The sequence below is a fragment of the Mirounga leonina genome, unplaced genomic scaffold (genome assembly GCF_011800145.1).
Source record: "Mirounga leonina isolate KUSES-001 unplaced genomic scaffold, KU_Mleo_1.0 Mir_115, whole genome shotgun sequence".
NCBI lineage: Eukaryota > Metazoa > Chordata > Mammalia > Carnivora > Phocidae > Mirounga > Mirounga leonina.
In genome coordinates, this window is record NW_023270268.1 from 30,694,491 (window position 1) to 30,721,232 (window position 26,742).

Here is a 26,742-nt window from a genome sequence, read left to right on the forward strand (position 1 = left end):
TTGGTTCACAGGGGTACAACAATGAGGTATGATCTCTATCATGTGGGGAGAGTATCAGCAGCAATTCAGATCATTAAAAGTTATTTTCTTTTAGCCTGAAATGTATTTGGTTTGAATATTTCTTAAAGTGATGTTCCTTGACTGCTTCCTAAGGGGCACATGCGAACTGATGGTGTTTGGCAGCTAAGAAGTGCTGCATTTTCTCATTGTTATTTGTTATTGTATGCTTTCACATTCTTAGGTTTGTAAGTTGGAATGTTAGGACTTACAATGTATTTTCTCCTGACTGATTTTTTTTTTTTTTTGCTTTCCCAGTTGCCAAAACAAAGGGGATTTGATGATGGAGGCTTTGTTGGAAGGAATACAAAATCGGGGACATGAAGGGTAAGTTAGCTTTTGACCTTAAGCTTCTCACTGAGTTTAAAAAGCATATCCAAGTTATGCCTCTGACCATTTTATGCTTTGGGTATAGAAGCAAAAGTGCTAAGTGGAAGCTCAGCTGATCCATGTCATGTCTGTGGACAGCATCTCTCTTTGGGGTGTTTGCCTCATCTCAGCAACGGCTTGCTGCTTGCTTTCATCCCACTCTCAATTTTCTCCTCTTCAAAAGCAAAAGTAGAAGTTCAGAAGTTTTGTACACTAAGAACAGATGCTTTTATAAAAAAGTATTTAAGCCTTCCTAGCTACAGCTTTGTGTGGCCATTTCTGGAAGCCTATTTGAATCCAGTACATCTATGTTTGCTTCTTTTCCTGCCTCTGAGATATCTGGCATCTCCTGTAACTGTGAAGGACCTCAGTCAGTTTACAATAAGGTCCGTTGTAGTAAGTTTCTAACAATAAGGTGGGAAGAAATAGTTGAAATAATCTGGCTCTTGAAACAGCTCTTAAAATTGTATTGTCATTTTCCCCAATAAGCCTCTCACTTCAAAGGCTTTTTATTTTGGTTAGCTAAAAATGTGACAGGCTTGGGGCACCTGGGTGGCTCAGATGGTTAAGCATCTGCCTTCAGCTCAGGTCATGATCCCAGGGTCCTGGGATCGAGTCCCACATCAGGCTCCTGGCTCAGCGGGGAGCCTGCTTCTCCCTCTCCCTCTGCCTCTCCCCTGCTCATGCTCTCTCTCTGTATCTCTGTGTCTCAAATGAATAAATAAAATCTTTAAAAAAAAAAAAAAATAAATAAATAAAAATGTGACAGGCTTGCCTGGATTTTTCCTGAGAGTATTCCTAAAACATTACAAAAGAGCTAGTTGTTGGTTGTGGAAGCCTCGCTCACAAGCTGGACTTAAACATCAGTCTTGTGTTTGACCAAATGACTTAGGCTTCAGGGTTGGCTATTAGAGGAAGGTCAAGTATGCAGTGGAATAAATAATCACCTTAATATGAATGTTAAAGGGAAAAGTGCAGAAATCCTTTTCTTTGTCTCTAATAATTTCTTTACTGACATTGTTCCACCACAGCTGGGTTTACATCTGCTATATTTTTACATGTGAAAGAGAAAAAGTCATGGGCATATGTTCTTATTTACAGGGGATTTTTGACATCCTGTGAAGCAGAACTACAAGAGCTCATGAAACAGATTGACATAATGGTGGCTCATAAAAAATCTGAATGGGAAGGGCAGACACATGCTCTCGAAACTTGCCTGGACATCCGTGAACAAGAACTTAAGGCCCTTAGGGGTCAGTTGGATATGAAACACAAAGAGGTAAAGCTGTTGATTCACTCCTCTTTTTGATATTTTGATCTTGGCTTTTATATTAAATATGTTTCTTTTTAAAAAAATTCTTTATTTAAAATCAATTTTGTTAACATGTACTGTATTACTAGTTTCAGGGGTAGAATTTAGTGATTCATCAGTTGCATATAACACCCAGTGCTCATTACATCACATGCCTGCCTTAAAGCCCATCATCCAATTATCCTATCAGCCACTCCCCCTCCCCTCCAGCAACCCTCAGTTTGTTTCTTAGAGTTAAGAGTCTCTCATGGTTTGCCTCCCTCTCAATTTTCATCTTATTTTTTTTTCTTCCCTTCCCCTATTTTTATCTGTTTTGTTTCTTAAATTCCACATATGAGTGAAATCATGTGGTATTTGCCTTTCTCTGACTGACTTATTTTGCTTAGCATAATACCCTCTAGCTCCATCCACATTGTTGCAAATGGCAAGATTTCATTCTTTTTGATGGCTGAGTAATACTCCATTGAGTGAGTGAGTGTGTGTGTGTGTGTGTGTATACCGCATCTTCTTTATCCATTCATCTGTCAGTGGACATCTGGGCTCTTTCCCTATTTTGGCTCTTGTGGACGTTGCTGCTCTAAACGTTGGAGTGCATGTGCCCCTTTGAATCACTATGTTTGTATTCTTTGGATAAATAGCTACTAGGGCAATTGCTGGGTCATAGGGTAGCTTTATTTTTAACTTTTCGGGGAACCTCCATACTTTTCCAGAGTGGCTACACCAGTTTGCATTTCTAAGTATGTTTCTTAAATATTTGTTGAAGAAAGCATTTGTGTGTCAAGTTAGTTTCTGTATTATCTTTTAATTCTCGTGGTTTCTTTTAGGAGAAGAATTCGTTGTGAAAACACATAAGAATATTAATATTTATTTCAAGGATCATATTACCTTGGTCACATATAATACATAACTTCTTTAAGAAAATGTAAAGGGTGTTACACGAACTTTGTCTAGCCGTCATCCTATTACATGCTTGTATTAACATTGACTGAATTTAGTGTATGTTGTTTTTGGCCTCATTGTATGGCTAGGGTAAAAAAGTTAAGCCCAAAATTCAGTAATTTGCTTCTTTGGGTTCTATTTAAAAACAAAATTCAGAAAACCCTTTAAAAATTTTTTATTTGCCCTTGTTGAAAATTAGGGGAAAAGAAAGAAAAGAGAAAAATAAAAATTACTTGGAATCCCACCACCACTAGTTATTGGTGATTTGGGGGAAAAATTGACTAATATGCTAATTGATTTTTCACAGTTTAGCTGGTACAGTAAAAAGAAGAACATGGAATATTGGAAGGGAAGCACAAAGCACTTCTAAGCCCAAGAATTGCTTCTAAATGTCTGGTATGAATGTCCATGTGAGGACTGGAAAAGTAGGGAAGCCCTGGTCCCATGCCCCACTCTGCTGGACTTTCCTACCAGTAGGATCACCACATATTAGTGCTGTTACTTAGCTTACTTGGGAACACTTCCACGAATATATACACTGACATTGTGATTCTTTTGATGACACTTAGCAAGAGTGTCATTTTAGAAATGTTTCATGTAACAAGGAAAGAATTAGGCTTGATAAAAAGTGTTTTATGCTTGTCAAGGGAATCTCTCAGTGGCTGGCCATTTGCACTTTGGGTCAAAGCAGTACAGAGTAAAATTGGCCACGTCAAATTCAGTTTTCTGTGAATGCCATTTGCTAAAGTGGAATTTATTTTAAAATTTGAATAGACCTTTAAGAATGTATTTTAAGAGGCACCTGGGTGGCTCAGATAGTTAAGCATCTGCCTTCGGCTCAGGTCATGATCCCAGGGTCCTGGGATCGAGCCCTACATCGGGCTCCTGGCTCAGCAAGGAGCCTGCTTCTGCCTCTCCCCCTGCTCATGTTCTCACTCTCTGTATCTCTCTGTCTCAAATGAATAAATAAAATCTTAAAAAAAGAAAAGAATGTATTTTAAAATTATACCTCATGCGCAGATGTAGAAGGTGGTAAAAAAGTACATGGAATGATAATCATATTTGATTTTTTTTTTAAAGATTTTATTTATTTATTTGAGAGAGAGAATGAGATAGAGAGAGAGAGCATGAGAGGGGGGAGGGTCAGAGGGCGAAGCAGGCTGCCCGCTGAGCAGGGAGCCCGATGCGGGACTCGATCCCAGGACTCCAGGATCATGACCTGAGCTGAAGGCAGTGGCTTAACCAACTGAGCCACCCAGGCACCCCCATATTTGATTTTTTAAACATTGTAATTTAGGGAAGGTCAATGCTCCTTGTCTGGTAAGCTACTATAGCTACCCTTCTTTATTTTTCCTGGGGCAAAACAAAAGTAGTTTTGTTTAGTAAGTTAAAGTGATTGTGGTTTCCTAGCTAAGAAAAACACTGTATGTATATATAGATATCTAAGTTGTTTATTTTGTTAGAAACCCATTAAAGAAATTCCCATATGTGTGATTATGAGAATATTGAGTCACTCTGGGGCTGTTTAAACTTATTCCTGTAGCTTAGTTTTGATGTCAAGGTCATTACTGCCATTACTTAATACCTTAAAAAGAAATTAAAGGGATTGAATGGATAGGTTCCATGGTAAGGATCTGAAGATTACAATTTTGGCCTGGGGACATAAAAGAAATTTAGAATTGTAGCTGTCTGGTCAATTTACTGCTTCATTGATTGGGTTGCTGAAAGTTGATTAAGTTTCTAGAAGTGAAGTGCTTTTACCAAACGCTAGTAATGGGAATCTATCCCACAGAGCTCTTCTGTGAAATTGTGTTGGTATTAACACGTTCATAATCTCCTTTTATGTAAGAGTTAGAAAATAGAGCTTTAAATTTTTGTCATTCTTATTTGTTTGAAAGTTACAGGCCTAGAAGCAGCTCTGTGGTATGAACCAGTGCCACTCAAATGACAGTCCGTGGTGAGATGGAAAGCTTTCAGCAGAATGTAAATCAGTATATTGCATCCTAGAAAGTTTTGCTACATAAAAAATGCCAGCTGCACGGAACAGTGTGTTTGGTGAGGTCATTGTTTCACATTCTGCCTCAAGCTCCTTACCTTGTGCTGTATCTGCTGTAGTGACCAGCTCCAGCCTGTGTGCCGATCATGCTTGCAGGAGTACTAGCATAAACAATTCATTTTGTAATTGAATACTTTAGGTGTTTTCTGATTACATTGTTGGGCTTGGGTTGGTTTTCATGGCCATTTCTGCTGGTGATAACTCGTAATGCCATGTAGAGCAGGTTGACCTGATGAAATGAGTAAGGAATTTGGAGTCCTGGCTCTACCTCTTTTCTGCTGACTGGCCTTGGACAAATAGTCTAACCTCTCTGAGCCTGTTTCATCATGTGTGAAATTGGGATATAATGTCTATGTCCCAGGGTTGTTATGAAGAGTGAGTTACTATTTAAGAAAGTTCTTTGAAAACTCAATTGTATCTCAAACGATCTGTTATTTCAGCTCTTTCTTCTATCACCCATACTGACAGTTTCAAACCTTGGCTCCCATTTCTCTGCCCAATGCCATTCCTCACTCAGCATTTAGCCTCTTTTTTTCTCCAAGAAATTTCAGTATTGGTGAGTGCACATTATGAACCAGACCTTGGAACAGAAATAAAGTTAAGCAGTCTTATCTTTACATTTAATATTTATGCTTGCCATGTGTAGTAAGTAAAAAGAAAAATGATTCTGTAAGGCTGGTAAGAAAAAACAGTAATCACCTGCCCACCCTCCCGAAGCTGGGATTCTGGCTTCTCTGAAGAGGTCATTTCAATGCCTTTAATTCTTTCTTTTGGTATTTTCCCCATGTTTCTAAGTGGCATTCAATACTGATTTTTCTTAATTTTCAGTTTTAGCTGTTTATCTAATGACTTGCTACTATGAGAGATAAGAGTTTTGCTCTTTTACATACAATTTTCATCCCCTTATCCTGCCAGGATTATAGATCTTAATTTTTGGTTAGATCAATATTTAGTATTTACATCATTAAGATGGTAAATATTATTCACATTGAGTCAGATAGTATAATGATGAACTTCTTATACAATTTTTTGTTTTCCTGGGAATTAATAATTATCTCATTTTCATTTGCTTTTTTTTTTTTTTTAAAGATTTTATTTATTTGAAAGAGAGAGAGAGCATGAGGGGGGGGAGGGTCAGAGGGAGAAGCAGACTTCCTGCTGAGTAGGGAGCCTGAGGCAGGACTCAATCCTGAGACTCCAGGATCAGGACCTGAGCCAAAGGCAGTTGCTTAACCAACGGAGCCACCCAGGCGCCCTCAGATGCTTTTTAAAAATGTACCTACCACTGATTCTTCCCAAACTCTCTGACACAAGTGTAAGTCTTCTCTGTATCTTCAGATATATCAGGTAATCTATCCATTTCTTCTCCTTTTTTTTTTTCTCTTTTGTGGAGCTTGCCATTCTCAAATAAGGATAAACTATTCTCTAGGTTAGCTGGATAGCTGTCATTTTGGCAGCTCCCTTCACTATTATTCTGGAGTTTTCTATGCTTTTCTCCTTTTTGTCTCTTTGTATTCTGTCATCTTTATTTCTCCATTTTTGATAGAACATACTTTTGAGATCTTATATGTATAAAATCTCATTATTCTCTTTTTACATCTGATTGCAAGTTTGATTGGCTGTAGAATTCTGCTTTCAGAGTAAATTTTACTCAGTATGTTTTTAGTTAAATATGAATCTTTCAGACTTTAACATCTGGTAAGGACGGACTAGTTATTTTGGACCAGCCCACCCACTGAGACCAACTAGGTAAGCTAAATTAAAAAAAAAAAAAAAAAGTCTGCTTGAAGTAGAGTGTTAAACAAGCTAGTGAAGAATTTACCAGGCCAGGATCTCTGCTGCCTCGAGATTGAGGGAGGAGCCTGGGGTTTGGGGCAGTTATTAGGTAGAAACTAGAGAAGGTAGCTCAGAGGATAGAGACTAAATGGGGTTTTTTATAACTTCAGAGTGCTAAGAGAATAAAAGATTTGGTGTCCCAGGCAGCTCTGAACCCCTCCTCACTTTGGATTGGGACCTCGAAAGGCAGCACCCTATGAGGAAGGATGGGCTGGATATAGAACAGGCCCTCTTGAAATTGCCACTCAGCCACAGACATTGAAATTTCTGAAATCAGCATAAGGTGATCTTAGAGTGCCACTGTCCCTAGGCATCTCCAAAGTGCAAAGGCTTCCAGGAACCTGGAAAAAGCAAGCTTAAATTTTCTCCACAGGGAGGAAAAAAACACCATTCTGGGGCTTAAATTATTTCTTCAAATAATTTTGCAAATACAATGCTTGATACCCACTCAGAAAGTAACCCCTGACACAGAAGGACAAACAACAAAAATGCAAAAAGGCAGAAGCAACAGAAGATAGAAACAGACCCATGGCAAATCTAGATACTGGCATTACCATGCTCCTACTTTGCAATAGCTATGTTCATTGTGGTCAAGGGGATAAAAGATAAGATTGAGAACTTTAAGAAAGAGTGGAAAACCATAAAAAAAGTGAAATGAATGGAAATTATAAATTGAAAAGTAAAGTAACTGAAATTAAGGCCTTAAAGATTAAAATATAATTAATGAACTTGAAGATAGGTCAAAAGAAAATGTTTAGAATAAAACATGGACAAATGATGGAAAATACAAAGGAAAGATAAGAGAAAGAAAATGCAGTGATGCAACTTAGAATCCCTGAAGGAGAAAAAAGTGCGAATGGGCAGAAGCAATATTTGAAGATAAATTAACTTAAGATTTTGCCAAAAGTGAAGAAGGCCATGTATTTAAGGAGTCTGAGAATCTCAAGCAAGATAAATAAAAAGAAATATTTACCTAGGTTGAAAGCTAAAAAGAAAGGAAGTCTGAAAAACAATCAAGGAAAAAAAAGATTAACAAGAAAAAAAGATTATCTACAAACAGCTCCAAACAGCTGTCTGCTAAAACAGTGAAAGCCAGAAGACAATAGAATGATCCTTACAAAGAAATGACTTTTTCCCCCCTGCCAAACCAAAAATCTATACCCAGAGTAAAGATGAAATAAAGACATTTTCAGATCAATAAAAATTCAGAGAATTTGTCATTGGCAGACCCACACCAAGGAAATACTACATATTCTTCAGGCAGAAGGAAAATGATCTCAGATGGAAGGTCAAGAGATAAAGGAAGAAATGAAAGGCAACAGTAAAGACTTGGGTAAATCTAAGTGAATATTGACTGTATATAACAACAGTAGGCCTTTTCAGTTTAACAAATGTAGAATTATAATGGCATTTAAGTCTGGCTGGGGGATAAATGGAATTAAAGTATTTCTGAAGTCCTTGGGTTGCCTGGGAATGGGTAAAATGACTAATTAACAATACATTTGTTAAGTTGCAAACCCATGTTTTAATCTCGAGAGAACTGTTAAAAGTATATATTGATATATTATTGGAGTATATATTTTACAATCCAGGAGAAAAATGAAATGATAAGAAGTTATCATTTCCAAAGAAGGCAAGAAAAGTGAGAAAAATGGATCATATAGCTTATTAAGTACACATTGCACTTAATAAGATGAGAGATTTAAATCCAGATGGAGGTTCTCCTGCTATCTGAAAGGTCGCCTTACACCACTTTGCTTTTACGAAAGACTTATCAGTACTTGTTTTCGCTAGCTGAAAGAAATCTGAAGAAGATTTTTACTTTTATGAAATGATCATTGCTTCTTTGCTGTAGCCATTTTGACTTGCAAAAGGTTTCATAGGAACACTCTACTTTCAGATAATGGGGGGTACCTTGTAGGTCTATTAAATGTAATTGCATACAATAGCCTAATTAAAAGATGAAGATTGTCCAATTGGGTAAAAATAATTAAACTCAATTATTTGGTGTTTATAAAGATACAGCAAAATTGAATTGTTCTTATAAGAATTTTGTTTTTTTTTTTTTTAGAAGTCTTTTTTCTTTTTTTAAAAGATTTTATTTATGTATTTGACAGAGACACAGCGAGAGAGGGAACATAAGCAGGGGGAGTGGGAGAGGGAGAAGCAGGCTTCCTGCTGAGCAAGGAGCCCGATGCGGGGCTAAATCCCAGGACCCTGGGATGACCTGAGCCGAAGGCAGATGCTTAACGACTGAGCCACCCAGGCGCCACTTCTGTTTTTTGTTTGTTTTTTTTTTTTAATTGAGGTAAACCATATTAGTTTCAGGTGTACAATGTAATGATTCAGCTTTTGTATTTATTGTGAAGTGATCACCACAGTAAGTCTAGTTACCATCTGTCACCATATGTACTTACAAAACTTTTGTGTGTGTGATGAGAACTTTTATTGCCCCAAAGATTTAGATGCCTCTATTTTCTCCTTTATTGATATTACTTATTAGAATATGAGTGCTAAGGTATTTGGTGATTGATAGTTTTTAATTTATTTTAAATTAATACATACAATATTATATTAGTTTCAGGTATACAACGTAGTGATTTGTTATTTATATACATTACGAAATGCTCACCATAAGTATAGTTACCATCTGTCACCATACAAAGTTATTATAGTATTATTGACTATATTCTCTATGTTGTACTTTTTATCCTTGAGAGTTACTTATTTTATAATTGAAAGTTTGTAGCTCTTAATTCCCTTCATCTATTTTGCCCATCCCCCTGCCTTCCTCACTTCTGGCAACTACCAGTTCTCTGTATTTATGAATCTGTTTCTGTTTTGTTTTGTTTGTTTGTTTTGTTTTTTAGATTCCACATATAGGTGAATGATGAGAAGTTTTAAGATCTGTTTCTCATTTGTTTTGTTTTTGAAATTGCCATTCTGTATTGTGATTATTACCTAGTGTTCCCCATTCTCCCTCTCCCTCCTCACTTACTAATAGATGAAATTCTAACCAGTTATGGAGAGACGTAGAGAAAGACTAATGGATATTGATGGAGGTGAGGGCTGGTCATGAACCAGCTGTGGCTGGTATCAAACCATTGAAAAATGGGTTAGGATAATGTCCTTACTCTGGTTGGTGGAACTGATTTCTCTGAAGTGAGGTAAATGGTTAAGCAGTTTCAAGTCTCTTGTGGTCTTTCCATCTGACATTACTATTTTGTACTTTAATTTATATAATTTTTTTCTTGAAGCTTCACTGATTTTTTGTTCAGTATCTTCGTTTCCAAGGCTGTTATAATGTTGTATATCTTAATTTTTTTATGAGTTTTTTTTTAATAAAAAATGTTGGGGAGAATAAATCCAACAGAGCAAGTTTTCATCTAAACCTAGAAATTTTAGAAAGGTTATTAAATAATTAGATGTTTGACTTCCTAAGAAGTGGGGTATTACAATATATAGTTGAGAACTTGTTTTTATGGAAAAGCACAAAGATTATTTCCTATTTTTATGTTTCAGGGATATTGTTTCAATGCCAATAATGAAAAATACTACCACCTTTTTGCTTCTAGGTTGTAATGTTGCATCAACAGGTAGACGAACATGAAAAAGTCAAACAAGAGATGGCCATGGACTATAAGCAGGAGTTAAAGAAACTACATGAAGAAGTGAGATTTTAATTCTATTATGTGTTGTATAATTCTGTCTCTTTAACCATTAGAATTTTGTTAATGTGCCTGTTTCTGCTTGATAAAGTGGGAAGTATATAATCCATGGGAGATACAGGAGTAGAAATCTATTTCTCTGTTCTTTAAATTCAGGCAAAAGAGACTTGTCGAATTATACGTTTGGTACTATCCAAACAGGGATTCTAAAATGTGTTTCTCAGTTGAGTACCTGAAAGAAATAAGCTGTTTTTGTATAATACTATGAAATATTGATACCAGGAACCTATATTAAATATCTTAATTTTGAGTTAAATCAGTTACTAGATTTTAAATAATGGAGAATCCAATATATTCAGAGGCATTTTGGGATAAATAAGAAAAGTAAGAATTCTAGCAACTCAATATTATTCTTCAGATTGGGAAAAAAAACTGCTTTTTTTTTTTTTACTTTATTCCAAAAAACTCCTCTCCTGCTTATTGAATATCAGTGTTCCACAGGAGAATGGCTCAAGAACCACAGAGGAAAGGAGTTTGTATTTGCTGCTTTTATCATGGGTTAGTTTATGGGATCCTTAAGTGCAAGGCCACTGTAATAATAAAGTTTTGTTTAAAGAGTATCTTTCCCTCAATTTTTTTCTTCAATGCAGTATCTTTCTCTTCTAGTGTTTATTTTTTATATGCAGGTTTGAATTGTTTTAATTTGCAAATCTAACATGCTCAGTCTATTTTCGATAGTACTGTTTAGCACTGCTCTTGCTTTCATGATACCAATTTGTTCCACCACCACTGTTTACAAATTCTTAAATTTTAAGTCTAGAAATAACTGTGTCTACAGTTAGGCAGACTGAAGAGAAGCTATGAAAAACTACAGAAAAAGCATATAAGGGACTTCAGAGGAAATGCCAAAAATCACAGGGAAGATCGGTCTGAAATTGAGAGGTTAACTGGAAAAATAGAGGTATGTTCATAGTAATAATTTCTTCATAGTGGTTGTCAACCTCACTGTAGGAAGGTGCTATTTCTAATAGTACTAGTTCTGAAACCAATTTTCTGCCATCTCCAGGACTGCCCTGGAGCTATTTCAGAGGTACATCCTGTCATCACCTGGTCTCCTGGGGTTGATGGGGTTACTCGTTCTCAGTAGTTCTCAGTAGGGCAGTACCACCCTTTGAGGGCATCTGGAAATATATGGAGACATTGCTTTGGTTGTTCAAATGACTGGGAGTGAAACTGGTGTTGAGGGGATAGGAACTAGGGACACTAAACATGCCCAGGACCATTCCACACAGGAAGAATTATTGTACCCAGAATGCCAATATTGAGAAATATTGACCACCAGTTCCTAGCAGTCCTCCATGGGCAGTGTCCTTGTCTTATTTATCACCTAACAGAGTTGGGGCTTAGTAAATGTTGAAAGTACATGGCTTTTTGTACAGAGTACTGTGCATATCAGGTTGTTTATCCTCAGTTCCCATTTAGATGTAGTAAGCCATTTACCCCCCTCTTTGCTGACTTTGTTTTTATTAAGGCTGAATAACTCTGTGGTTATTGTGTATGTTGATTCCCACATGACTTACCAGAGGCGGCGAGTTAACACTGCCCAAGGTGGCTGAAGCAACAGTGCAGGGCTGTCACTCTTTTCCCTTGCATCTGCCCCTCCCCTCCTCTGTCCATGCCATTGGTTCTCCAGTGTACCTAAGACTCCCTGAGGTCCTGTTTAGGCTGTCAGAGATTCTGCTCCAGTAGTATGACATGGGACCTAGGAATATGCATTTTATCCACCTCCCCTGGCTGATTGCAATTTGAGAAACACCGTTCAACATCTCTATGATTGCTTACAATTTGTCAGGGTGACCTTTCACCCACAAAAATGCCATTATTACAACTTAGCATTGTAATTTCTGTATTTAATGTTCTTTTACATCTTATTGTTTTGATCCATCTGAAGAGCTTAGACTCCGAGGGCTATGCTACCGCTTTCTCTCCAGCCATCTTCTGTGACATCTGCGCTTTTTTCTCCCAAACCCCTCATCTTCCTCTTGCCGCTCATTATCATTCTCTTTTATTTCTACCTCAGAACCTCATCTTTGATTTTCGTGTCATCAGCCTGTACCCCCCAACCAGTATACATACAACCAAAGTAGCCATCTTCTGATCCCCGAGTTACTTCCTGGCCCAGAGGTTTCAGCTCCCAGGGCATTGTCACTCTCTCCAGTGTTACACTTGTCATAATTTGTGAGGACTTCAGTATCCACAGGGATGATGCTTATAATACCCTGCTCTTTGAATTCCTAGGTGTCCTCCACGGACATCCTGATCTCCTCCTTGTCTCATCTACCCATTCCCACTGCCATTCCTTGGGTGTCATCATTACCAAACTTACAACCTTCCTGGAATCACATTTTTAATCATCTCATTCTGTAACTACCATCCTTCTCTTTTCAGCTCATTCCCTTTAGTCTCACTAATCTCTTGACTGTCAGTAATCACTTGACCCCATCCCCAAGTGATTGAATTCTGACACCTTTTCACTGCTGGATAGCTACCTCATGTCCTCACGCATCAGTCCTTACACAGCTTAAATACCGTGGTTACATTCCTTACATTCCCCTTCAACTCTTGTGTCCCTTTCTTCCTTCATCATATTTGCTTGGCAAAACCATAACTCTAGTTAAATCCAGCTTTCTGCCCGCTCTCTACTTGCCATGTTTAACAGAACATGACTGGAGAAAAACGTAATCATGCTGATTGGCCTCATTTTAAATTCATGGTCACTAACCTCAAAGAGTTTCTCATGCTTTCTAGAATCATACTACATTTCCCCTCACTTTGCTACTTGCCATAGTGTCTGTTTTATACTTTCTCTTTTCTCAAACTTTCAACACTTTCCCCCACATTCTCGCCATTGGGTGATGATCTTGCTTTCCATTTCATTGAGCAAATGGAAGCAATAAGAAGAGAATTTTCACAGACTTCCAACACTAGGTCTGCCCAACTATTTGCATCTGTGTCCATATACTCTGCCTTCCTGCTGGTGGAACTGTCCATACTCTTCCCAGCCCCTACCTAAGACATGGCTCCAGCCATTCTCTTTTCTGCTTCCTCCCTTCCTCCCTACTGGATGTTTTCCACCCAGATTTCTCCCCTCTTAAATATCCTCTCTTGACCTCTCTCTTCCTCTGGATGCTGCCCCATTTTTTTCCTTCATTTTATAACTAAACTGCTTTAGGCATCTGTACCTGTCTCCAGTTCCTTTTTGTCCATTTTCTTGCATCCACTCAGTAAAGATTTTGCCCCGTCACTCTCTGGAAGCTATTTACATGTAGGTCACCAATGAGTTCCACCTTAAAACATTTTCTTGATTTGACTTAGAGAACAACCACGCTTTCCTGGGCTTTCTCCTACCTTGTTAGCTACTCCTTCACAGTCTCTTTTGCTCCCCAACCTTTTAACATTGGAATACCCTAGGTGTTGTATCATTGGACCTCTTCTTTTTTGTATCTATGCTCACTCCCTTAGTGATATCATTCAGTCTCATAGTTTTTAGCACTGTATATATGTTGATAATTCCCACATATATATATATATCCAGTCTTGATTTGTCCTTTTTACTACAGAATAATTTCCAACTGCCTGTTTCAGCTGTTTCACAGCTCCACCTTAATGTCTAAACCCGTGTCAAACTTGACATGTCCAAAATAAACTTCCTGGTTTCCTCTTCCCCATCTCCCAACACCATTCCTGTTTAATGGCAACCCCATTCCTCAACTTTTCAAGCTGAAAGCCTTAGCGTGACCCTCGACTTCTCTTTTTTCCACACAGCAGCCAGAATGATTCTGTTAAGTCAAAGCATGTCCTCTCCTTTACAAAAACCTTCCAGTACCTTCTCTTAAAAGCCAAAGTTATCCTGATGACCTACATAGTCTCACTCCTTGTTAACTGACCTTTCTTTACCTGCTTTTCCCTTTATTCCATTTGAGCCACACCAGCCTTCTTGCTTACCCTTAAATGTACCAGGATGCTTCCACTTCAAGCCTTTGTACTTGCCTTTCCCTTCCCAGAATAGTATAACTTCATCCCCATTTCCCTGGGAGTTTACTTAAATGCCATCCCTTTTTAAAATTGCAACCCCCATCTCTGAGCACTCTGCTCCATTTTCTGCAAAACAGGTATGATCATCTAATGTATTATACAATGAATATGTTGCCTATTGCCAGTTGAGTTGGGCTTGACTTTTTGTTTTGTTAACTATTGTAGCCTCACCACTTAGAACAGTTCCTGGCATTTTTGGAGAATGAATGAGTGAGTGACTTTCAGAAAGCTGGTTAACAGTGATTATCCCAAACTAGTTTGAGACTGCTGGAGTTGAGGATCCTGGAGGACAGCGATAGAAATCCCTTTGATTTGCCCCATTTTCATAAATATTGGGCTCATTTTCTTATCAACTGGAAGTGAACCATCATTAAATTTGACTGCTTGGCTTTGGGTTAGAAATATCTGTTAGAATTTAGTACAGATATCCCCTTGTATTCAAGTCTTTGCAGTTCTGTTGAGATAGTAAAAATTTGGATATCAAAGGGTATTACATTATCTGAATTTATTTTGTTCCTGAATTTCAGATACTAGAAGTAAGAATTGGGCTACCCAGGGACTCATCTGAAAATTTATTTGATCTGTTCAATTTCTGGGTTTGGATATCAAGAATTTGGGTAGTGGGATCTCCCCATAATCATATTTTGAGATTTTAGTTCTCTTAAGATCAGTTTTCTGAAAAATCACTAACAATGATAACAACCTTTAGGTGGCAGCAAATCTATGAAAATCATCACGAACCTAGGATTTAGCATCTGTGTTTCATACTCTTCACCATTAGTGTGTTAAATTTAGGAAGACAGATATCCAGAGGCACAGTATGTCAGGAATTTAGTATTGCTCTACAATTCTATCAGCTAAGTGAGTAATGGGGCTCCTGCTGGGGAGAAAGGTGTGTGTGTACCCAGGGAGGAGGGGAAAAAATTAAAAGTGAATCTGGGAAGCAGGGACTACAAGGGGGAAGCACTTACAAGTTAAGTACCTTAATTGCCTCTTCAGGAATTTCGTCAGAAATCACTGGACTGGGAGAAGCAACGCTTGATTTATCAGCAACAGGTGTCTTCTCTGGAGGCACAGAGGAAGGCTTTGGCTGAACAATCAGAGATAATTCAGGTTGGTTTAAGCCATTTAAAATAATGAGAGGCGGAGAAGTCTTGATGGCATTGGCACTAGCTTAATGTAGTCCCCGTTTGCTCACTCATGTCCACAGTCGCGTCCACGCATGTCTTCGTGCCACGCGCTCGTTTGCTTGCTCGCTCCTCTCTCGTGCTCTCTCTTGCCCTCTCTGTCTTGCTCACTCCACCCTCACACTCATGTCACTCTCCTGATCTTGGTCTTCCCTTTTTCTGCCCTTCTGTCCCTCCCTTTCTCTCTCTTTCTACTTTGGTTTTTTCTCTGTCTCCCTTTCCATTTCTTTGGGTCTCTGGCTTACTAGTCTGGCTGTTTCTGGCTTTTGCCTTGGCTCCACTTCTGTGTCTTGCTCCATTTCTAGTAACTGGGGTACCTTGGCCGAGATGCCTCAGCCAGGGAGCTTCAGCCTGGCTGCCTGTTGGCCTACAGGTACCAAGAGATTCACATTGCATTGATAAGTGTACTGACTAAAAGCAATTATCTCTGTGGTAACAGAAACACTTTTTAGAACTCTAGTTAAAGAATGGGAGAAGATACTTGCAAATGACACTACTGATAAAGAGCTGGTATCCAAGATTTATAAAGAACTTCTCAAACTCAACACCCAAAAAACAAATAATCAGTTCAAAAAATGGGCAGAAGACATGAACAGACACTTTTCCGAAGAAGACATACAAATGGCTAATAGACACATGAAAAAATGTTCATCATCATTAGCCATCGGGGAAATTCAAATCAAAACCACATTGAGATACTACCTTACTAGGATGAATACCCAACTTTTACATCAACATGGGACTGGAGGAGATTATGCTTAAGTGAAATAAGTCAAGCAGAGAAAGTCAATTATCATATGATTTCACTTATTTGTGGAACATAAGGAATAGCATGGAGGACATTAGGAGAAGGAAGGGAAAAATGAAGGGGGGGGGGCGGAAATCTGAGTGAGAGATGAGCCATGAGAGACTATGGACTCTGAGAAATAATCTGAGGGTTTTAGAGGGGTGGGTGGTGCGGTGATGGGTTAGCCCAGTGATGGGTATTAAGGAGGGCACGTACTGCATGGAGCACTGGGTGTTATACGGAAACAATGAATTGTGGATCACTACATCAAAAACTAATGATGTATTGTATGGTGACATAACATAATAAAATTAAAAAAAAATCTTTTTTTAAATGAAGAACTGGTGACTTAAGCAGAACCAAAAAATATCTAATTTAGGGATATTTCTTCTTAGAACATACTATGTTTACTTTTTTTTTTTTTTTAAGATTTTATTTTATTTGAGAGAGAGAGAATGAGAGAGAGCACATGAGAGGGGGGAGGGTCAGAGGGAGAAGCAGACTCCCCGCCGAGCAGGGAGCCCGATGCGGGACTCCATCCAGGGACTCCAGGATCATGACCTGAGCCGAAGGCAGTTGCTTTAACCAACTGAGCCACCCAGGCGCCCCTATGTTTGCTTTTTCAATTAAAAACCAAGAACATAAAAGGAAATGAACATAGAGGGGAATAAATATTTGTGACCATCTGTTGTGTGCTAGACACAGTCTCAATGCTTCTTCTAGATGGCAGTTATCTAGAATATGTGGTTCTATGTTGTCTGTTTAATATCATGATAATCTGTCAAGGTTAGTAGTTATCTCAGTTTTATAGAATGAGGGAATTACTCGATAAGTTGAAAGAGCTGAAGGGAAGCTTTAAAAATTAAAAAAAACAAAAACAATCTGCATTATTTGCTGCTTTAACTCTCAGTAATGTTTTGGCTTGTAATCATTCTCCTGAAATATCAGCTGGCCAGTAAAGTACCGTGAATGGCTCTGCTGTGAGTGACTCCACTCAGGATGGCAGGGGGGCCCACAGCGACCTCAAGGAAGAAAATTATTTACTAGGCTACAGCAAGCTATGCAGTCAGAGTGGGCCAATAAAATCCTGGATGTCTAGACCACGGTTTTTTTGACCTGAATGCTAAAGCACTGTGCAAACATAAATAGCTATAAGATATTGTTATACTCTAATTGTAGCCTTCAGATTGGAAAAAAAAGAAAATCAAGTCCTACTTTTTAGTTCTCAATTACTCATCTGTGGAGTGTGCTTATTATTGATGCAAATCCTTTTTTCAAATTACTGTTGTGATTGCTTTGCATAATTAAACTTCATTGCTAGTAAAAGTGAGATTTTTGTTTACCATGATTGAAATAGGCCAGAATAAGAAGCCTTTAAAAAGCCAACATTTGTTTTCCCTGCTTAACTCAAAAAATATTACCGATACTATATTTCTCTTTCCCCCTTAGCAAACTAAACAAAATTAAATCTTTCTATGATTCAGTATGTGGCAGTGCTGTATGCTCATCATTAAAAAAAACAACTTTTAAATAAATTTTTGGATAGCTGTTACCCAGCATTAACAGCTACCATCATTTTGCTACGCCTTTTTTTTTTTTTTTGTGGTAGAAAACACATTAAAATTTACCATCTTAACCATTTTAAAGAGTATATTAATGTTAACTCTGTGCATGTTGTTGCATAACAGAGCTCTAGAACTTGTTCTACTTGCAAAGCTAAGGCTGTACCGAACAAACTCATTTTGCCAGTCTTGTTTCATCCTTCCCCACTTTTTACCTTTGGCTGGAATATTACAAAGCAAATCACAGAAATTGTCATGTTTCCCAACAGATAAGGACTTCAACAAATTATAACAGAATAAATAATTTATTAACATAATTTAATATTCAGTCTGTTCAGACTTCCCCAGTTGTCTGAAATTATGTCTTTGTACAGTTGGATGTTCAAATTGGAATCCAGTCAAGGTTGACATGTTACATTTTGGTGATCTGTGAGTCACCACTGAACAGTCAAGGGAGAAAATCTGGGAGATTAGATAAATGGAGATCAACATCCACACTTCCCCCAGTTTTTAAAAACTTGATATCAACTTTTTTCTTATATATTTTTTAACATCTGCAAGTGGACTTCACAATAACTTCTCAATCTTTGAGTCCTATGTTTGTCCAAGTTCTTTTCATCAGCTATTAAAGTTACAGAATACATGTTCATTTTAGAAAAATGAGAAAATGTCAATGAGACAAGAATTAAATAAAATCACCCATAATTCCATAGCTTAGAGATCTATCATGATTAACGTTTTGGTGTAAATTTCTTCCAACTTTTTCTATGCTTCTATGCAGTGTACATTGCAGTCATGTACATTTACTAGAAAAACACTGTTGTGTGTTGGGGGGGAATATGTTCGGTTTCTAGATTCCACATATAGGTGAAATCATACAGTATTTGTCTTTCTCTGTCTGACCTATTTCACTAGGTGTAATGCCTTCTAGGTCCATCCATGTTGTCACAAGTGGCAAGATTTCATTCTTTTTTTTTATGACAGAGTAATATTCCATTATAATCGAATACAAACACACACTGGCACCCATACCCACATCTTCTTTATCCATTTATTTATTAATGGACACTTGGGTTGTTTCTATATTTTGACTATTTAAAGCAGTGAGGCAGTGAACATAGGGGTGTGGGTATCTCTCTGAGTTGGTATTTTTTTCTTCAGATAAATACCCAGAAGTGGGATTACTGCATCATATGATAGTTCTATTTTTAATTTTTTGAGGAGCCTCCAGACTGTTTTCTATGGTGGCTGCACCAATTTACAATCCCATCAACATTGTATAAGATCTCCCTTTTCTCCCATCCTCACCAATACTTTCGCTATTTTGTCTTTTTGATACTGGCCATTTTGACTGGTGTGAGGTGATATGTCATTGTGGTTCTGATTTGCATCTCCCTGATGATGAGTGATGCTGAGCATCTTTTCATGTGTCTGTTGGCCATCTGTATGTCTTTGGAAAAATGTCTGTTCATGTCTTCTACCCATTTTTAAATCAGGTTTAGTTTTTTTGATATTAATTTGTGTATGTTCTTTATATGTTTGGGATTTTAACCCCTTATCAGATGTATGACTTGCAGGAATCTTTTCCCATCAGTAGATTGCCTTTTTGTTTTGTTTACAGTTTCTTTTATCATGCAAAACCTTTTCAGTTTGATGTAATTCCGTTTGTTTATTTTAACTTTTGTTGCCCTTGCCACAGGATACTGGTCCAAAAAAATACTGCTATGACTGATGTCAAAGAGCTTACTGCCTGTGTTTTCTTCTAGGAGCCTTGTGGTTTCAGTTCTTATGTTCAAGTAGTTAATCCATTTTGAATTTTGTATATAGTGTAAGGTAGTGACCTAATACTCTTTTGCATGTAGCTAGTTTTCCCATCATTTACTGAAGAGACTCTTTTTCCCCATTGTTTATTCTGTCTCTTTGTTATAGATTAATTGACGATATAAGTGTGGGCTTATTTCTGGTCTTTATTCTAGTCCATTAATATATGTCTGTTTTCATACTGGTACCACACTGTGTTAATTACTATAACTTTGTGGTATAGTTTGAAATTAGGAGGCACAATACCTCCAGCTTTGTTCTTTCTCAGTATTGCTTTGGCAACTTGGGATCTTTTGTAGTTCCATTCAAACATTAGGATTCTTTGTTATAGTTCTATGGAAAATGCCACTGATATTTTGATGGGGATTGCACTGAATTTGTAGATTGCTTTGGGTAGTATAGGCATTTTAACTATTAATTCTTCTAATTAATCTTCCCATGATCCCCTCTAATGGGATCATGACCTGAGCTGAAGGCAGATGCTTAACTGAGTGAGCTAACCAGTTCATAAGCATGGAATATCTTATTTATTTGTGTTGTTTTCAATTTCTTTCGTCAATGTCTTATGGTTTTCAGTGGACAAATCTTTCACCTCCTTGGTTAAATTTATTCCTAGGTGTTTTTTTCTTTTTGATGCAAATGTAATTGCAATCATTTTGTAATTGCAATTTTCTGATAGCTCATTATTAGTGTACAGAAATACACTAATATGTTAGTATGTTAATTTTGTATGCTGCTGCTTCACTGAATTCATTTATTAGTTCTAACAGTTTTTTTCTGTAGTCTTAGGGCTTTCTATATGGTATGCCATCTGCAAATTTTGATGGTTTTGCTTTTTCCTTTCCAATATTGATATCCTTTTATTTCTTTTTCTTGCCTAATTGCTGTGGCCAGGACTTCCAATACTTTGTTGAAGAAAAGTGGTGAGTGTGGGCATCCTTCTCTTATTCTTGATCTTGATCTTGAGGAAAAGCTATCAGCTTGTTGAGTGTGAAGTTAGGTGTGGATTTGTCATTTATTATGTTGAAGTATATTCCCTCTATATCCAGTTTGTTAAGAGTTTTTATCATAATGGATGATGAATTGTCAGATGCTTTTTCTGCAAGTATGGAGGTGATCATATGATTTTTATCTTTCATTTTGTGGTGTATCACATTGATTTGCAGATGTTGAACCATCCTTATATTCCTGGAATAAATCCTACTTGATCATGATCCTTTTAATGTATTGTTGAATTCAGTTTGCTAATATTCTTTTGAGGATTTTTCACAGCTGTGTTCATCAGGGATATTAGTTTATAGTTTTCTTTTTTGTGGTGTCTTTGGTTTTGATATTAGGGTAATGCTGGCCTCATGAGTTTGGAAGCTTTCCTTACTCTTCAGTATTTTAGAATAATTTGAGAAGGATAGGTACCTTTTTTTTTTTTTTTTAAGATTTTATTTATTTGTTTGACAGGGAGAGACACAGCGAGAGAGGGAACACAAGCAGGGGGAGTGGGAGAGGGAGAAGCAGTCTCCACTGAGCAGGAAGCCCGACGCGGGGCTTGATCTGCCAGGACTCTGGGATCGTGACCTGAGCTGAAGGCAGATGCTTAACCAAGTGAGCCACCCAGGCGCTCCCCTCCCCCTTTTTAAAGATTTTATTTATTTGAGAGAGAGCATGAGCGGGGGGGAAGGGCAGAGGGAGATGGAGAGGGACAAGCAGACTCCCTGCTGTGTGCAGAGCCTGACTTGGGGCTCCATCCCAGGACCCCAGGATCACGACCTGAGCCAAAGTCAGATGCTTAACTGACTGAGCCACCCAGGCGCCCCAGTACTAACTCTTCTTTAAATGTTTTATAGAATTTACCTGTAAAGCTGTCTGGTTCTGGACTTTTATATTTTGGGAGTTTTAAAATTACTGATTCAGTTTCATTACTTGTTATTAGTTGATTCAGATTTTCTATTTCTGTGTGATTTAATCTTGGAAAGTTGTGTGTTTCTAGGAATTTATCCATTAAAGGTTTTCCAGTTTGTTGGCATGTAATTATTTGTGGTAGCCTTTTATGATCCTTTGTATTTCTGTGGTGTCAGTTGTAACTTCTCTTATTTATTTGTTCTCTCTTTTTTTTCTTATCTATCTGGCTAGAGATTTATCAGTTTTCTCTATCTTTTCAAAGGACCAGTTTTTAGTTTCATTTTTTAATTTTTTTTCTATTTTTTAAGTCTCTCTTTCATTTATTTCCTTTATTTATTTATTTATTTATTTATTTATTTACTTATTTATTTTTTCTTCCTTCTACTAACTTTAGGCTTTGTTCTTCTTTTCCTATTTCCTTTATGTGTAAAGTTAGATTGTTCATTTGAGATTTTTCTTGTTTCTTGATGTAGGCCTCTATCTTTATGAGCTTCCCTCTTAGACCTACTTTTGCTGCATTGTGTTTCCATTTTCATTTGTCTCAAGGTATTTTTTTCCTTTTTCATTTTTTTTGTTGACCTCTTAGTTGTTTGTAACATGTTGTTTAGTTTCCATGTGTTTGTGTTTTTTCCAGTTTTCTTCTTGTAATCAATTTCTCTTTTCATATTGTTGTGGTCAGAAAAGATGCTTGATATGATTTCAGTCTTGCTGAATTTATTGTGGTTTGTTTTGTGGCCTAACATGTGATCTGTCCTGGAGAATGTTCCATGTGCACTTGAGAAGAGTGTGTATTTTGCAGTTTTTGGATGACATGTTTTGTTTATATCTGTTAAATCCATCTGGTCTAATGTGTCATTTAAGGCCAGTGTTTCCTTATTGATTTTCTGTCTGGATGATCTATTCATTGATGTAAATAGGGTGTTAAAGTCCCCTACTATTAAATATATTACTGTCAATTTCTCTCTTTATGCCATTTAATATTTTCTTATTATTTAGATGCACTAAGCACTATATAATACAATATTTTGAGTTTCATGATTAAGATTTTCCTTTTTAAATATGACAAGTCAACCAATGTGTAGTCATAATGATTGCATAGAAGTCCAGTCTACCATTAAATGTACCATAATTTACGTATTGAATCCCTTATTATAGAACATTTAATTTTTTACTTTTTTACTCTTGCAAATAGTGCTTGGGTGAATGTCTTTATATAAACATCTAGGAATATGTGTCCATTTATATTCTTAGGAAGTGGCCCTAGAAGTGAAATTGCTGTACCAGTGTAGTTGAACATTCTTAAAGATTTTAATATATATTGCAAAGTACTCTCCAAAGTTATGTTGATCTAGACTTTCACCAGCAGTATTTGGGATTGTCCGTTTCCTCACACTTTGCCAATTATGGGCACTATTATTTTTTTAATTTCCCCTACTTTTAAGCTTGTCTTTGTTGATCTGGAAGGTGAAAAATGTGGTTATAATTATTTGTTTTCATGTACATTTCTTTAATTATGAATTAGGTTGTGTCATTTTTTCATCTACTTGCAGACATTTCCTTTTTTTATAAATTGTTTGTGTCTTTTGCTCACTTTTCTTCTAGGATATTTATATTTTACTTTTGAAATAGCTCTTCCTATATTAACTATATTATTAACCCTTTGCTGTTTTGTTGCAGTTCTGGGTGTTTCCTAGTTTACCTTAATTTTTGCCTAATAGTTTTAATGGAAACACAATTGTTTTATAAACAATTATTTAGAATTGCTTAATTCTCTTAATTTTTTCTGTAGGGTTTCTATCTTTGGTGTCATACTATAAAGCTTTACCTAAGCCAAGATTTTTTCTGCTTTATAATTTCTTTTTTATATATTTGATCTGAAAATTATTATTATATGGTATTTGATAGGCTAAACTTGTTTTTTTCCTGAATGGTTATCCTCATAATTTATTGACTGTTAGATTTTGAGAACTTGACAGAGCGATTCTAAAATTTTTATGAAAGAATAAATGAATGGTACTAAGCAACATTTTCTAAAAGAGTGAGGGTGATGTTCTATCGAATATTAAAGTGTATTATATTAAGAAGTACAGTTGTTAAACAACGTGACATTATTAGATGCAATGATAGAATGATGGTTATATATGCATAGAAAAGGATCGGTTTAGTCACTAAAACATAAGGTTTTTTCTGTTTAGAAGGCAAGGAATCCACCTGCTACTTTCCCTCTTGCCCATATACAAGTGTTGAAAGGAGATATTAAGGGAATTCTTAGAGAACATTAAAACATTAAAAAAATTAAAATATTAAGCCAGCACAGAGTATAAAATATTTAGTTGATAAATGTGATGTGAGAAAAATAGAGGTTGCATTAAATATATATGTTTTCCTTTTGAAATATTTAGATGAGCTATATGATATCATTCAAGTTAGTTTTAAATCCACTTTTCAATTATATATACATATTTATAAGTATAAATATAATATTTTTAAAGCATCCTTTCCATGTTACAACCTATGAAGAAAAGATGATCCTAACTCAAATGTTAATCTGTGTCTTGGTAGAATTATCAGAGTTAATTGAACTGGCTCAGACTGTTTAAAGTTTATGGTGACATAGACATGACAGTGTTAAGAGGGTGTCACTGGGAGCCAGTCTCTTAATGGGCTCTTCAGGCTGCTACCTGGTGGAAATGCTGTAAGGCTGTGGCCTGCACTGACTCATTTGGAGTTGACACTGATGGGGAGGTTGATAAAGACGGATCCTGCCAGGGTCATAGCTTCATTCTGGGATCCTTTGGAAAATAAAAAGCCTTTGTTGCTTCATATCACATTGTTCTCAGGAATCTCGCTATCTGGGAAAGCCGTTCCCTTGAAGCACTAGGATTAGGGACTGTAAAGCCAGAGAACGATTTGACCGCAACCCCAGCCCCTAGCCCTTTCCTTACTCTCACACTTCCGTTGCCCACCTCGGCTTTTATTCCCATCTCCCTGACATAAATTGCCTTTTAAATTATTTCTTTACTTTTAATACCTCTACTGTGAGTCGTGTTGTTGAGATAATTCCACCCATCCCAACAGAATAGTTAGAATGTCACATGTTAGATTAATAAGAGGAAGTTCTGCAGAGAGGCAGGAGGAAGTATAGAGGGAGAGATGTATGCGGATGTGTTCATATTTACATTTTAATGATAACTGTTAATGTGTGTGCGTCTCTTTGGTTGTATTATAGTAATACTTTAAGTGTTTCAATGGAAACATACCTCCCTGCTAATATTTGAATAGTATAAATTGGATAATGAATTCTTTTAGAAGCAATATACATTGTGTACTCTTTTTGCTTTATGTCTCAGTTTTAATTGAACATTAAGAGAATGCAGTATTGGAATTGTAACTCTGCCAATATCTTTATCTAGAGGCCGTTGCCATTTTTGTCTTTTATGGAATTTTTGTTGCCAAGAAAGGCAGGATTACATTTTTTTTTTTCTTTCAGATGGAGTTGGTGTAGTGTATTCTTGGTTATCAAAATACTCATAGTTTGAGGATTTTGAAATGGTAAATATTCATGGTGTGTAAAAAAGCATGATACATAACTGTATGATCTTAATTACATTAAAATGCTTACTTGTGTAGATACACACATGGGACCTAAAAGTCAAACTGTAAACTGCTTGTGATTATGGATGACTTTGTTCTTTGCTTCTTGTGTTTTTCAGTTTCCTCTTATGCACATGTTAACTTTTAAAAAATACATTTTTTAAAACCTAAGAAAAAATAAGAGGAAGTTCTGGTTTTGAGTTCAAAAAATTAATGGCAGTGGTTATTGCAAAAAATAAAGGGGGGGCGTTCAAAAATATATTAGCCTTAAGATACGTCTATTGCCAGATATTTAAGAGAAATAATCGTTACTTTATAAGTAGTTATATGATTGTTTCTGTTAGTCTTGGAAGAGGTATTCTTGAAATATTCTGGTGTAGTTCTGTTCAATAGAAATAAAATGAGAGTTATATGTAACTTAAAAATTTCTAGCAGTCACATTTAAAAGGTAAAAAGAAAGAGGTGAAATTCATAGATTTAACTCAGTATACCAAAAATATCATTACAGCACTTACATTCTTTCTTTTTTTTTAACTGAGCATTTGAAATCCAGGGTGTATTTTACAGTTTGCGTACATCTCAGTGCAGACCAGCCGCAGTTCAGGTGCTCGGTGGCCACCCGTCACTAGTGACTGCCCTATTGGATCACACCGGCCGAGTGTATTAATTCCAGCCAATGAAAATAGAGAATTTGTACTGGAATGATTATGTACTTCCTACTGTGCTTAAACACTGTATGTGTATGTGACTGAAAGAGTGAGTCAATAAAAGAAGGCTATGTTCCTGATTCTTCACAACTAAGAAGTTGGGTTAGTTTTTAAGTATCAAATCTAGACTCACTGGTTAAACTTGAACTTAGTTAAACTATAACTTCAGTGGTGAGTTTACTTTAAGATTACAGATTTGAACTAAGTAGTATTAAATAGCTATTGCAGTGTTTTTGTTTTTTTAAAAGATTTTATTTATTTGAGAGAGATAGCAAGAGCGGTGTTAGGTGCAGAGGGAGAGAGAGAAGCAGATTCCCTGCTCATCGGGGAGCCTGACGTGGGGTTCGATCCCAGAACCCTGAAATCATGACCTGAGCTGAAGGCAGATGCTTAACCAACTGAGCCACCAAGGCGAGGCACCTGCTACTGCAGTGTTAAAAACATAATGCTAGTGTTTTGCCATTATGTATTGTCTTTCAGCCTGAGTGTCCATTTGGGCAGAGGCTTTCTAGCTGTGTTCTGCCAAGGCCCAGGGCTTCTGTGCAGTTTAAGGTGGGGTCAGAAAGGTTCAGCAAGTTGGGCTCCAGCCCTTTACTCCTCACCCTCACCCAGTCTCTTCAGTTATTTTTTCTGTACAAGGTTCTGTATGAGTTTCCCTTGGGACAAAAAAAGTATATATTATATTTTAAAAGTTTGGAGACAGTTGCATGCTTGGCAGTTATTCTTGCGGATCTAAACCTATCTGATATTTTTTTTTCAGACTATGATAGGAATCTGGTAAAAAGATTTTGGTTCTTTACACTGGAATCTTGATCTGTAATTTATACAAACACTATTTGTCTGTTTCTTTGCCTTT

General features: G+C 36.8%; 1 protein-coding gene across 11 annotated transcripts in view; it reads left to right on the forward strand.

Annotated features, from left to right (window-relative positions):
• Window positions 1–26,742, forward strand: part of CEP63 (centrosomal protein 63) — a 57,708-nt gene that overhangs the window by 9,451 nt on the left and 21,515 nt on the right. For 9 of the 11 annotated variants that reach the window (XR_004677468.1, XM_034995051.1, XM_034995059.1 and 6 more), the window contains exons 2-6: window positions 316–384; window positions 1,528–1,705; window positions 10,145–10,240; window positions 11,076–11,198; window positions 15,332–15,445. Coding sequence is in view for 10 of the 11 variants with exons in the window: in XM_034995045.1 (XP_034850936.1) it covers window positions 316–384; window positions 1,528–1,705; window positions 10,145–10,240; window positions 11,076–11,198; window positions 15,332–15,445 (580 nt within the window). In the remaining variant the exon portion in view is untranslated. Of the gene's footprint in view, window positions 1–315; window positions 385–1,527; window positions 1,706–10,144; window positions 10,241–11,075; window positions 11,199–15,331; window positions 15,446–25,075; window positions 25,138–26,742 lie in introns of those variants that run through there. The other 2 variants (XM_034995082.1, XM_034995110.1) reach the window with 2 other exon arrangements.